The sequence below is a fragment of the Bos taurus genome, chromosome 12 (assembly GCF_002263795.3).
Source record: "Bos taurus isolate L1 Dominette 01449 registration number 42190680 breed Hereford chromosome 12, ARS-UCD2.0, whole genome shotgun sequence".
Lineage (NCBI taxonomy): Eukaryota > Metazoa > Chordata > Mammalia > Artiodactyla > Bovidae > Bos > Bos taurus.
In genome coordinates, this window is record NC_037339.1 from 72048590 (window position 1) to 72061208 (window position 12619).

At 40.7% G+C, this 12619-nt stretch overlaps 1 protein-coding gene across 1 annotated transcript in view; it reads right to left on the reverse strand.

Moving 5' to 3' along the window:
* Nucleotides 1-12619, reverse strand: part of LOC100337076 (ATP-binding cassette sub-family C member 4) — a 166644-nt gene that overhangs the window by 75503 nt on the left and 78522 nt on the right. Inside the window, exons 15-19 of the mRNA XM_025000154.2 lie at nucleotides 9881-10093; nucleotides 8384-8524; nucleotides 7593-7630; nucleotides 7115-7209; nucleotides 3689-3835 (exon numbers count right to left, since the gene is read on the reverse strand). Of these exons, the coding sequence (XP_024855922.1) occupies nucleotides 3689-3835; nucleotides 7115-7209; nucleotides 7593-7630; nucleotides 8384-8524; nucleotides 9881-10093 (634 nt within the window). The remainder of the gene's footprint in view (nucleotides 1-3688; nucleotides 3836-7114; nucleotides 7210-7592; nucleotides 7631-8383; nucleotides 8525-9880; nucleotides 10094-12619) is intronic.

A 12619-nucleotide genomic window follows, 5' to 3' on the forward strand; every position in this document is an offset into this window, starting at 1 on the left:
AATGTTAGGTAACACAGCCAAGGAGATACCCCTCGTCCAAGGTAAGGAGCAATGGCTGCACTTTGCTAGAGCAGCCGTGAAGAGATACTCCATGTCCAAGGTAAGAGAAACCCAAGTAAGATGGTAAGTGTTGCAAGAGGACATCAGAGGGCAAACACACTGAAACCATACTCACAGAAAACTAGTCAATCTAATCACTCTAGGACCACAGCCTTAGCCATGCCCGTGGGGCAACCCAAGATGGGCGGGTCATGGTGGAGAGAGAATGTGGTCTACTGGAGAAGGGAATGGCAAACCACTTCAGTACTCTTGCCTTGAGAACCCAATGAACAGTATGAAAAGGCAAAATGATAGGATACTGAAAGAGAAACTCCCCAGGTCAGTAGGTGCCCAATATGCTACTGGAGATCAAAGGAGAAATAACTCCAGAAAGAATGAAGGGATGGAGCCAAAGCAAAAACAATACCCAGCTGTGGATGTGACTGGTGATAGAAGCAAGGTCTGATGCTGTAAAGAGCAATATTGCATAGGAACCTGGAATGTCAGGTCCATGAATAAAGGCAAATTGCAAGTGGTCAAACAGAAGATGGCAAGAGTAAATGTCAACATTCTAGGAATCAGCGAACTGAAATGGACTGGAATGGGTGAATTTAACTCAGATGACCATTATATCTACTACTGCAGGCAGGAATCCCTCAGAAGAAATGGAGTAGCCATCATGGTCAACAAGAGTCCAAAATGCAGTACTTGGATGCAATCTCAAAAACGACAGAATGATCTCTGTTCGTTTCCAAGGCAAACCATTCAATATCACAGTAATCCAAGTCTATGCCCCAACCAGTAACACTGAAGAAGCTGAAATTGAATGGTTCTATGAAGACCTACAAGACCTTTTAGAACTAACACCCAAAAAAGATGTCCTTTTCATTATAGGCGACTGGAATGCAAAAGTAGGAAGTAAAGAAACACCTGGAGTTACAGGCAAATTTGACCTTGGAATACAGAATGAAGCAGGGCAAAGACTAATAGAGTTTTGCCAAGAAAATGCACTGGTCATAGCAATCACCCTCTCCCAACAACCCAAGAGAAGACTCTACACATGGACATCACCAGATAGTCAACACTGAAATCAGATTGATTATATTCTTTGCAGCCAAAGATGGAGAAGCCCTATACAGTCAGCAAAAACAAGACCAGGAGCTGACTGTGGCTCAGTCCATGAACTCCTTATTGCCAAATTCAGACTTAAATTGAAGAAAGTAGGGAAAACCACTAGACCATTCAGGTATGACCTAAATCAAATCCCTTATGATTATACAGTGGAACTGAGAAATAGATTTAAGGGCCTAGATCTGATAAATAGAGTGCCTGATGAACTATGGAATGAGGTTCATGACATTGTATTGGAGACAGGGATCAAGACCATCCCCATGGAAAAGAAATGCAAAAAAGGAAAATGGCTGTCTGGGGAGGCCTTACAAATAGCTGTGAAAAGAAGAGAAGCGAAAACCAAAGGAGAAAAGGAAAGATATAAACATCTGAATGCAGAGTTCCAAAGAACAGCAAGAAGAGATAAGAAAGCCTTCCTGAGCGATCAATGCAAAGAAATAGAGGAAAACAACAGAATGGGAAAGACTAGAGATCTCTTCAGGAAAATCAGAGGTACCAAAGGAATATTTCATGTAAAGATGGGCTCAATAAAGGTCAGAAATGGTATGGACCTAACAGAAGCAGGAGATATTAAGAAGAGGTGGCAAGAATACACAGAAGAACTGTACAAAAAAGATCTTCATGACCCAGATAATCACGATGGTGTGATCACTCACCTAGAGCCAGACATCCTGGAATGTGAAGTCAAGTGGGCTTTAGAAAGCATCACTACGAACAAAGCTAGTGAAGGTGATAGAATTCCAGTTGAGCTATTCTGAATCCTGAAAGATGATGCTGTGAAAGTGCTGCACTCAGTATGCCAGCAAATCTGGAAAATTCAGCAGTGGCCACAGGACTGGAAAAGGTCAGTTTTCATACCAATCCTAAAGAAAAGCAATGCCAAAGAATGCTCAAACTACCACACAATTGCACTCATCTCACATGCTAGTAAAGTAATGCTCAAAATTCTCCAAGCCAGGCTCCAGCAATATGTGAATCTTGAACTTCCTAATGTTCAAGCTGGTTTTAGAAAAGGCAGAGGAACCAGAGATCAAATTGCCAACATCCACTGGATCATGGAAAAAGCAAGAGAGTTCCAGAAAAACATATATTTATGCTTTATTGACTATGCCAAAGCCTTTGACTGTGAGGATCACAATAAACTGTGGAAAATTCTGAAAGAGATGGGAATACCAGACCACCTGATCTGCCTCTTGAGAAATCTGTATGCAGGTCAGGAAGCAACAGTTAGAACTTGACATGGAACAACGGACTGGTTCCAAATAGGAAAAGATGTCAAGGCTGTATATTGTCACCCTGTTTATTTAACTTATATGCAGAGTACATCATGAGAAATGCTGGACTGGAAGAAACACAAGCTGGAACCAAGATTGCCGGGAGAAATATCAATAACCTCAGATATGCAGATGACACCACCGTTATGGCAGAAAGTGAAGAGGAAATAAAAAGCCTCTTGATGAAGGTGAAAGTGGAGAGTGAAAAAGTTGGCATAAAGCTCAACGTTCAGAAAACGAAGATCATGGCAACCGGTCCCATCACTTCATGGGAAATAGATGGGGAAACAATGGAAACAGTGTCAGACTTTATTTTTCTGGGCTCCAAAATCACTGCAGATGGTGACTGCAGCCGTGAAATTAAAAGACGCTTACTCCTTGGAAGGAAAGTTATGACCAACCTAGATAGCATATTCCAAAGCAGAGACATTACTTTGCCAACAAAGGTTCATCTAGTCAAGGCTATGGTTTTTCCTGTGGTCATGTATGGATGTGAGAGTTGGACTGTGAAGAAAGCTGAGCACCAAAGAATGGATGCTTTTGAACTGTGGTGTTCGAGAAGACTCTTAAGAGTCCCTTGGACTGCAAGGAGATCCAACCAGTCCATTCTGAAGGAGATCAGCCCTGGGATTTCTTTGGAAGGAATGATGCTAAAGCTGAAACTCCAGTACTTTGGCCACCTCATGCGAAGAGTTGACTCATTGGAAAAGACTCTGATGCTGTGAGGGATTAGGGGCAGGAGGAGAAGGGGACGACAGAGGATGAGATGGCTGGATGGCATCACTGACTTGATGGACGTGAGTCTGGGTGAACTCCGGGAGCTGGTGATGGACAGGGAGGCAGTGATGGACAGGGAGGCCTGGTGTGCTGCAGTTCATGGGGTCGCAAAGAGTCGGACATGACTGAGCGACTGATCTGATCTGATCTGAACACAGCCATCATTTTAGCAACCAGTCAACACTGATTTATGTTTGCATCAACTGTAGTGTGTTTCATATGCCTCTGCAAAGTGAACATTCATTTATCTTTCCACATATACATGAACTGGAATAAAAGTTTATATGCTTCTATATTGAGATTTTCCCTGGTAGAAGAAGACATCAGGAAAGCCTTTTGTAGAAGATGGATCAACATGCACAGTGATTTTCTTCTAAGAATCTCCTCCAGTTTCAAACATCAAATGTAACCAGGTACTAAATGCATTAACAAGACAGGTTTGCTAATAAGCTTGGTGTCTGACTTACCTATTGGATTTCTATCAAAGAACAATACTGGAGCTTTCAAAATAGACTCCAACATTTCATTGTGCAAAGTTTGTGAAGAATTAACAAGGACGTATATTAACAACATAGATCTCGCGATGCTGAAAAGGCCGGTAGCTACCATTAAACCTGAAATAAGAAACATCACTCAGAATATAAGATCTCTGCCTTTGCTTCAATGATGCTAAAACATGTTATGCACTTTATAAAGATATTATATGCTGTATTCTATAAATATAATTTATATGCAAATTTATATGTAGAATAGATGTGTATATATACAATAGATCCTATAAGAGTTTAATTTATAAGGAAGAATATAAAAATTACTATGTTTTCTTATTAAATAGAAACCACATGGGGAAAAGATCAGGTATAAGCTACAATTTCATTGTAGGCTTTCCTAATACAATTACAAGTTTTAATAAAAACTCAGAAGAAAGAAAATTATATCAATAAAAGTAGTTGATCTTCCATTGCTTCTATTTCAAATCTTACAAATTACATGTCCCACAATCTAAAATTGAGGAATGCTTTAGTATCAGCTTGAATTAACAGGGAATAGGAGAAATGATTTACTATTTCCTTGAATTTGTGTAAAGTAGCTATCTCCATGCCTAAATAGCTGTAAAGACTGTGAAAATATTGCATTAAGTTGCAAGCAGAAAATCTCACAAATAATTGCAAGAAAATACAAGTTATATTTTAACATGACATAATAAACCTAAACAAGCAACTAATCTCTAAGTGTTTAATAGAAACATGAAGCATTTGGAAATGAACATAATCTTTTAAACATATTTTATTTAGTGACATAAATGAGTGCCCCCTATGCATATAATTTTTTTAATTTGTGGTTTTATGTATTTAACTAATTTTAATTGGAGGATAATTACAACATTGTGATGGCTTTTGCCATACATCAACATGAGTCAGCCACAGGTATACATGCATCCCCCTCAGCATATAAAAATGAAAATAGCCCTTCTAGAACTTCCCTGGTAGTGCAGTGGATAAAAATTCATCAGCTAATGCAAGGGATATAGGTTTACTCCCTGCACTGGGAAGATTACAGATGCCAGAGTAACTACTCTTGCGCCACAATTACTGAGCCCGCATGCTCTTGGGCCTGTGAGTCACAACTCCTGGGCCTGTGTGCTGCAACTACTGAAGCATATGAACCTAGAGCCTGTGCTCTGCAACAAGAGAAGCCACTGCAATTGGAAGCCCAAAACTGAAACTAAGAGTAGCCTCTGCTCGTGCTACTAGAGACAGCCTGCACAAAGCAATGAGGACTCAGTGGAGCCAAAATTAAAAGTATATATATATATTTTTTAATAGCCCTTCTTAAATCTCTTGAATTCACAATGCTAGAGTGGACATGACTTCTGTAAGAAGTATTCCATCCAGTACTTTTTTTTTCTCCTTCAGCTGACATATGACTTCAGCTCTGAAAGTTGCTCAAATTCCTGGATTCCATCTATGGGTATTTGTCTTATTCCACCATCCTATGTGAATGCATAATAGAATCCCTTCCTTACTTTTCTAAGTCCCCATAGTCCACCAATTTAGAAGATAAACAACGAATGGATTTATGTTTCTTAACAGGAGATCAATGTAATAAACACCAAATTTCAATGAGTGGGTTCTTATAAAGATATCACACTCTGTAGAAAGCTTGTATGAAGGTTTCCCATGGGAATATTAATATTTTAGATGAGACTTCCTTTAAAAAGTGTGTACTATATATATATACTGCTGCTGCTGCTGCTGCTAAGTCATGTCAGTCGTGTCTGACTCTGTGCGACCTCATAGACGGCAGCCCACCAGGCTCCCCTGTCCCTGGGATTCTCCAGACAAGAAACACTGGAGTGGGTTGCCATTTCCTTCTCCAATGCATGAAAGTGGAAAGTGAAAGGGAAGTCACTCAGTCATGTCCCACTCCTATCGACCCCATGGACTGCAGCCTACCAGGCTCCTCCATCAATGGGATTTTCCAGGCAAGAGTACTGGAGTGGGTGCCACTGCCTTCTCTGACTATATATATACTAAGCACTCTTTTGAAAGTAGAAAGCAGTGTTAATATAAGTCTGGCAAGCATCTAAGTTAATCACAGTTGCAGACACAATAAAATTGTGATCTCTAAGTAAGAAAGAGAAGGAGTCTTAATTCTCAGACACTGGATTTCCCCTACTTAGTTTCCCTCTTAAGCAATTTGTGAAGCTCAAGAGATGAGCAGTATGGTGAAGGGGAGCTTTGCATACCTGTGAAGAAATAATGCTCTTATCTGGGGGCCCATGCTGCCACAGGATTTTGCCCAAATTTAATAAAAGCCAAGGTTTATTTAGACAGAATTGAAACAATCTAAACCACAAAGTGAGGATCCGTTTCTAATTCCCTTGAGCATCCATATAGCCTAGTTGCTCAGTTGTGCCCAACTATTGCAACCCCACAGACTGTAGCCTGCCATGCTCCTCTGTCCATGGGATTCTCCAGGCAAGGATACTGGAGTGGGTTGCCATTTCCTGCTCCAGGGGATCTTTCTGACCTAGGAATCAAATTTGGGTCTCCTGCATTGCAGGCAGTCTCTTTACCAACTGAGCTATGAAGGGATAAGATTTAGCTAAAGCACCTACTAGAATACACAATAGCTACATATTTCCAGTGGCTGATTTTCTCAATATACAATCCTGGTGTAACTTCCAAAATCCAGTACTGAACAAATTAAGAGACTTCAGTCAACCTCTTTCTTCTAGTAGATCTAAAAATTAATTATTCTTTTTTTTAATTTTTAAAAATACTTTATTGCTAAAAAAACATTAACCATCATCTGAGCCTTCAGCGATTTAGGTCTTATTGCTGGTGGAGGATCTTGCCCCAATGTTGATGGCTACTGACTGATTGGGGTGCTAGTTTCTGAGAAGGGGATGGCTATGGAAATTTCTTAAAATGAGACAGCAATGAAATTTGCCACATCTATTGACTCTTCCTTTCATGGACAATTTCTCTGTAGTATGCAATGCTGTTTGATAGCATTTTACCCACAGTTGAACATCTTTCAAAATTGGAGTCAATTCTCTCAAACCAGGCTTTGTCTTATCAATCAACTATGTCTATGTAATATTCTAGATTCTTTGCTGTCATTTCAATAGTCTTTACAGTATTTTCACCAGGAGCAGATTCCATCTCGGGAAACCCCTTTCTTTGCAAGTTTGCAAATATTGCAAGTTTGGTTCCAGACTACTACAATAAAGTGAATATGATAATAAGTATTCTAATTAATTCATGGAGAAACTGCAACTCAGACTTTTAACCCACTAAGATCTTACTGAATTACTCCTGGAAGCCCTAGTTGCTCACACAGGCTCATTGTAAGCACTTCAGATAGAGCAGATTACTCAGCTTTACCTGAATAAGTTCCTAAGTACCAGTCAGGATCAGGCATCACAATCATGTTTCCTTGTCCAAAGACCATGGCATATAGGGTACTCTTTCCATTCGCCCTATGGAATGGGAAAGAAAAAAAAATAGTATGTTATAGATAGAATTTAGACAAACACACAAAAAATTGTCAATATTGGAGATGTGTTTCATGCTGAAAAATCATTCCCAGCTCATAATGTCCTGTGTCCATCTACCTTATAAAAATTCAATTTGAATCATGACTTCTGGTTCGCAAAATTGTCTGTGAGGAAGCTCCTGAGGGTCAGACACAGAGACCATGGGAGGGTCATATGCCATCAGCAGGAACTTTAGTTTTTCTTTAGGGAAACAACGTGAGGGTCAGAGAAAGAGACTGAACAAACCCCACCTCCCTATCCCAACTGGGAAAGTGACGCTTCATGTAGATTTCACAGCACTTTGGGTCAGATCAGGAATCACTCACCAGTCTGCAAGCCACCAATCTTGCAGGAAATAGGCAACCTGGAGCAGAAAACAACAGTCACTCATACACTGATATTACTGAACCCTCACACCCTGCTCACTAGGATGGGGGATGGAAAGACTCCAGAACACAGAGACGGTTCTTCTGGCTCAGGTCTGTGCCAAGCCCCACACCCCAGATGACCACAGGTCAGGGAGGGCATGCTACATTTTAAAACCTTTAAAAGATACCCCCTTTTCCCTAGAAAACTTTGCTCTCCACATATAATGTATTTCAATGCAAATCCAAGTGGACTGCAAAATGCAACAGTACAAATATTGGGATTCTTCCAAGGGAAAAAGCTTGACAGGTACAGCAATGATCAGTTTTCAGTGTCAGCTTGGTGAGGTCAGTCTCCAGTGATTCAACCAAACACCCATCTAGATGTTGTTGTGAAGTGTGTTGTGGATGTGGTTCACACCCATCATCAGAACTTCAGTAGAGGAGATCACCCTAAACACTGTGATGGCCTCATCCAGTCAGATAAAGGCCTTAAGAGCAAAACTCAATCCTTCCTATTCCCGGAGGAAGAAGAAATTCTGCCTCAAGACAGCAGAGTCAGGTCCTGCCTAAGGTTCCAGGCTGCAGGCCTGCTTTTCTGATTTCAGGTTCACCTAGCAAGATCCCACAACCTCACGAAGCCTTGGAAACATATCTCTTAATATACATATTAAAAATAATAAAATAAACATGGTTTGAATTAGCACATAGGTATCAAGCTGAAAGCACAAACCAAAATAAATGTTATTTACCTGAGCTGCAACATTTATTAGAATAAGGAAAACGATGATGAACCAGTGAGCACCAGCTCTGAAGCAATTTTTGTAGATCTTAAAACCAACCATTCCTATCGAACTGCTCTCCAGTGATGGTATAGCCTGTATATTCTCAGTCTGGGAGGGGAAAATGGCAATGAGAGACAAAATTTTAAATAATGAACCCCCAAGTTTCAAAAGTTAAACAATGCCATCCATTGCAAAGGTATAGGAAAATGGATTCATCTCATACAGTTGCAGGAGTGCAAGATGGCACACCTCCTACAGAGCAGGATATGGGAATATCTAGTGAAAACATGTGTACATTGACCCTCGGATCCAGCCATCCTATTCCTAAGAATCTATTAGAAACAAAGAAACATGATTCACATAAAGTTATTCATTGTTGAAGGGCTTTGCTTGAAGTTGATCATGACTCTCAGCACATGCACACTATACTTGATTCAAGTATAAGTGCAGAAGCTTGTTCCAAAATAATACACAAAATTATATGGAGCTAATGTATACTTCTAGATTATTTGTGTCACTCAAGAATGGAAACATAAAATGTACCTGGGCCTCAAAATATTAACCTAATACAGTAAACTGAGTTCACATAGAGAATTGGAGTAATGTGAGTTTGGATCTCAGGGACAAGCATGGGATCAGAATTTATTTGGTTCCTGAAATTTAGAGAGTGATTCCTGAGTGTAGGGATGTGAGGAAGACTAATCTGAACACTTATCAGAATCATCCAGGCTCTTAGGTCCGGATAGTGAGGATTTGTATATAGAGGAATACCTGTGTATGTTTTTAAGGAAGATCTAGTGTGTTTCTGTCTGGAGGACTTAAGATGCATTATAGAGTCATAGGAGCCTAGGATGTCCTCTGCTCTGTCCTGATCACTGAAAATTGAAGGTGGGTGAGATGTGGTTCTCAGTCTTGAAGGATAAGAAAGGAAGATGGGAACTAACTCCAAAGTGTCTGCTGAGTGATGGGTCCTTTGCACAGGCTACCTCTGGCCTATCATAAACCATCTGATGATGGAGCAAAATACTACTATTAGTCACCTGCAGGGCCAGAACATTCCTACCTATAGGAAAAGTAGCTGATTCAGTGTGGTCACAGAAGGACTCACTCTAAGGGGGTCTTCACATTAAACCTCTGGATGTATAAGGGAAGTTGGAGGCCACCAGAGTAAGTAGGATATAAACTACAGTAAATTGAAGGGTTTTCACATCATTATGAGCCACATAAGCTCATGAAGTCATAGCAGTACACCTGCTGCTGGTCTCCATAAGATCCTCCATCCTACACCCAAGGGAGAACCCCAAGCAGGGAGCAATTTAATTCTACCAAGTCCATGGAATAAGGTCTTGGAAACTTAGGATCTACTTTGGGACAAACAAAGATGTCATGAGAGAAGAAGACTGAAGGTCCATGAGGCCACCAAGAAGAGACAGACTAGGGCATGTTGCAGGATGAGAAACTCACATCTTTGTCTTCTGGAGTTGCATCTTTCAATGAGGGGCTGGAAGACTGTAGTGACTGAACTGAAGACTCAGAGGAGGACCAGTTCCTCAGAGTGGGAGTTCCTGGACCTGGAGATGGTTCAGCCTCCTCATCCTCGTTTGTCAAAAGGATATCTTCAAAATCTATCCCAGGTTTTGGAAATTCAGCATAAATTCCCTTTTGCACCATTCTTCCCTAAAATAAAGAATTTGAGAGGAATACATTTGCATTTGAAAATATTAATGTGGTCTAAATACTAATCAAGAAAAGTTAACTGGGTTTAAATTACAATTTTCCTAAGAAAATAATCCTTAGGAATGGAATTCTGGCTGACAATTCTAGTTTGGTTCAACTCAACACAGAACTGAGCATTCTGTTCTCTGAAAAAACCTGTGTTAGGTATTGAGGAATATGAAAGAAATGAGTGCTTGTGTGTTAAAATGTAGGCCATTAATATAGTTACCCTGGGCATGTATGAAAGTAAGAAGCACGGAGGTTGGTGTGAGGATCAGCAAAGTCTCTATAGACAACATGGGAATTGAGAGAAGCCTTGTGTGAGAAAAAGAATTTTAAAAAACAGTCAACTGGGAAGGATATTCTAGGAAAGGAACTTAAATCTAACCCAGAGGTGGACACAAGCACATCTCCATAGGTAAGGGTCATTCATCAAACATTCATTGACCACTGTCACTGTCATAATATCATGTGTCCACCTGGAATAGGATGTATAGGAACCATCTCTGGACAGAGAACCCATGAGCTGTGTCTTCATGGTCTTTACACTATCCCACACACTCAGGAAGTTCCAAACTGAAAATTCAATATTTTACCTTATAAAATAGCTCATAAACAAGGAGGCCATGAGATTGGTGGCTCTAATGTTTTGGAAGCCCATGCCAGTAAACCAAAACCTAAACTACAATCCATGCACTCAGATCCAAGAAAAATTAAGAACAACCAATCATAAGAAGCCAACACAACTTCCCTAAATCAGGCAACTAGCAAAGCTATGGCCAATCTAATGTTCTTTGAACATATGTGGTACATCATTGCGGTTTCCCTCTCTTACAAAGTTATAGAAAATAATGTGCAAAGTTTTCACTATTTCTGACTCCATGAATCAAAACTCGGCTGATTCACTTAGAGGCAAACAAAATATTAGGCAAAATCCCAGGATGAAAAACTAACCAAAGGAGGGCATGTCTGGCTGAGGCAGGTCAGGTGGAAAGAAGGTGGCCCAGCATCCTCATTGGTAGCCCTGTCAATCCACACTCTGATGTGGTGCCTTGGGAGAAAACCAATGAAGCCTTTGGGCAACATCTGATACTGCAGAGTTAGTTATTCATGATGCACTGTGTCTTGTTCTACTTGGGAGGAAAAAGTCATCAGATCAGATCAGTCATTCAGTCGTGTCCAACTCTTTGCGACCCCATGAATCACAGCACGCCAGGCGTCCCTGTCCATCACCAACCCCCGGAGTACACGCAGACTCATGTCCATCGAGTCAGTGATGCCATCCAGCCATCTCATCCTCTGTCGTCCCCTTCTCCTCTTGCCTCCAATCCCTCCCAGCATCAGAGTCTTTTCCAAACAGTCAACTCTTCACATGAGGTGGCCAAAGTATTGGAGTTTCAGCTTTAGCATCATTCCTTCCAAAGAAATCCCAGGGCTGATCTCCTTCAGAATGGACAGGTTGGATCTCCTTGCAGTCCAAGGGACTCTCAAGAGTCTTCTCCAGCACCACAGTTCAAAAGCATCCATTCTTCAGCGCTCAGCTTTCTTCACAGTCCAACTCTCACATCCATACATGACCACAGGAAAAACCATAGCCTTGACTAGACGAAACTTTGTTGGCAAACTAATATCTCTGCTTTTGAATATGCTCTCTAGGTTGGTCATAACTTTCCTTCCAAGGAGTAAGTGTCTTTTAATTTCATGGCTGCAGTCACCATCTGCAGTGATTTTGGAACCCAGAAAAATAAAGTCTGACACTGTTTCCACTGTTTCCCCATCTATTTCCCATTAAGTGATGGGACCAGATGCCATGATCTTCGTTTTATGAATGTTGAGCTTTAAGCCAACTTTTTCACTCTCCACTTTCACCTTCATCAAGAGGCTTTTTAGTTCCTCTTCACTTTCTGCCACAAGGGTGGTGTCATCTGCATATCTGAGGTTATTGATATTTCTCCCGGCAATCTTGATTCCAGCTTGTGTTTCTTCCAGCCCAGCGTTTCTCATGATGTACTCTGCATATAAGTTAAATCAGCGGGGTGACAATATACAGCCTTGATGAACTCCTTTTCCTATTTGGAACCAGTCTGTTGTTCCATGTCAAGTTCTAACTGTTGCTTCCTGACCTGCATACAAATTTCTCAAGAGGCAGATCAGGTGGTCTGGTAATCCCATCTCTTTCAGAATTTTCCACAGTTTATTGTGATCCACAGAGTCAAAGGCTTTGGCATAGTCAATAAAGCAGAAATAGATGTTTTTCTGAAACTCTCTTGCTTTTTACATGATCCAGCGGATGTTGGCAATTTGATCTCTGGTTCCTCTGCCTTTTCTAAAACCAGCTTGAACATCAGGAAGTTCAAGGTTCACATATTGCTGAAGCCTGGCTTGGAGAATTTTAAGCATTACTTTAGTAGCGTGTGAGATGAGTGCAATTGTGAGGTAGTTTGAGCATTCTTTGGCATTGCCTTTCTTTGAGATGGGAATGAAAAC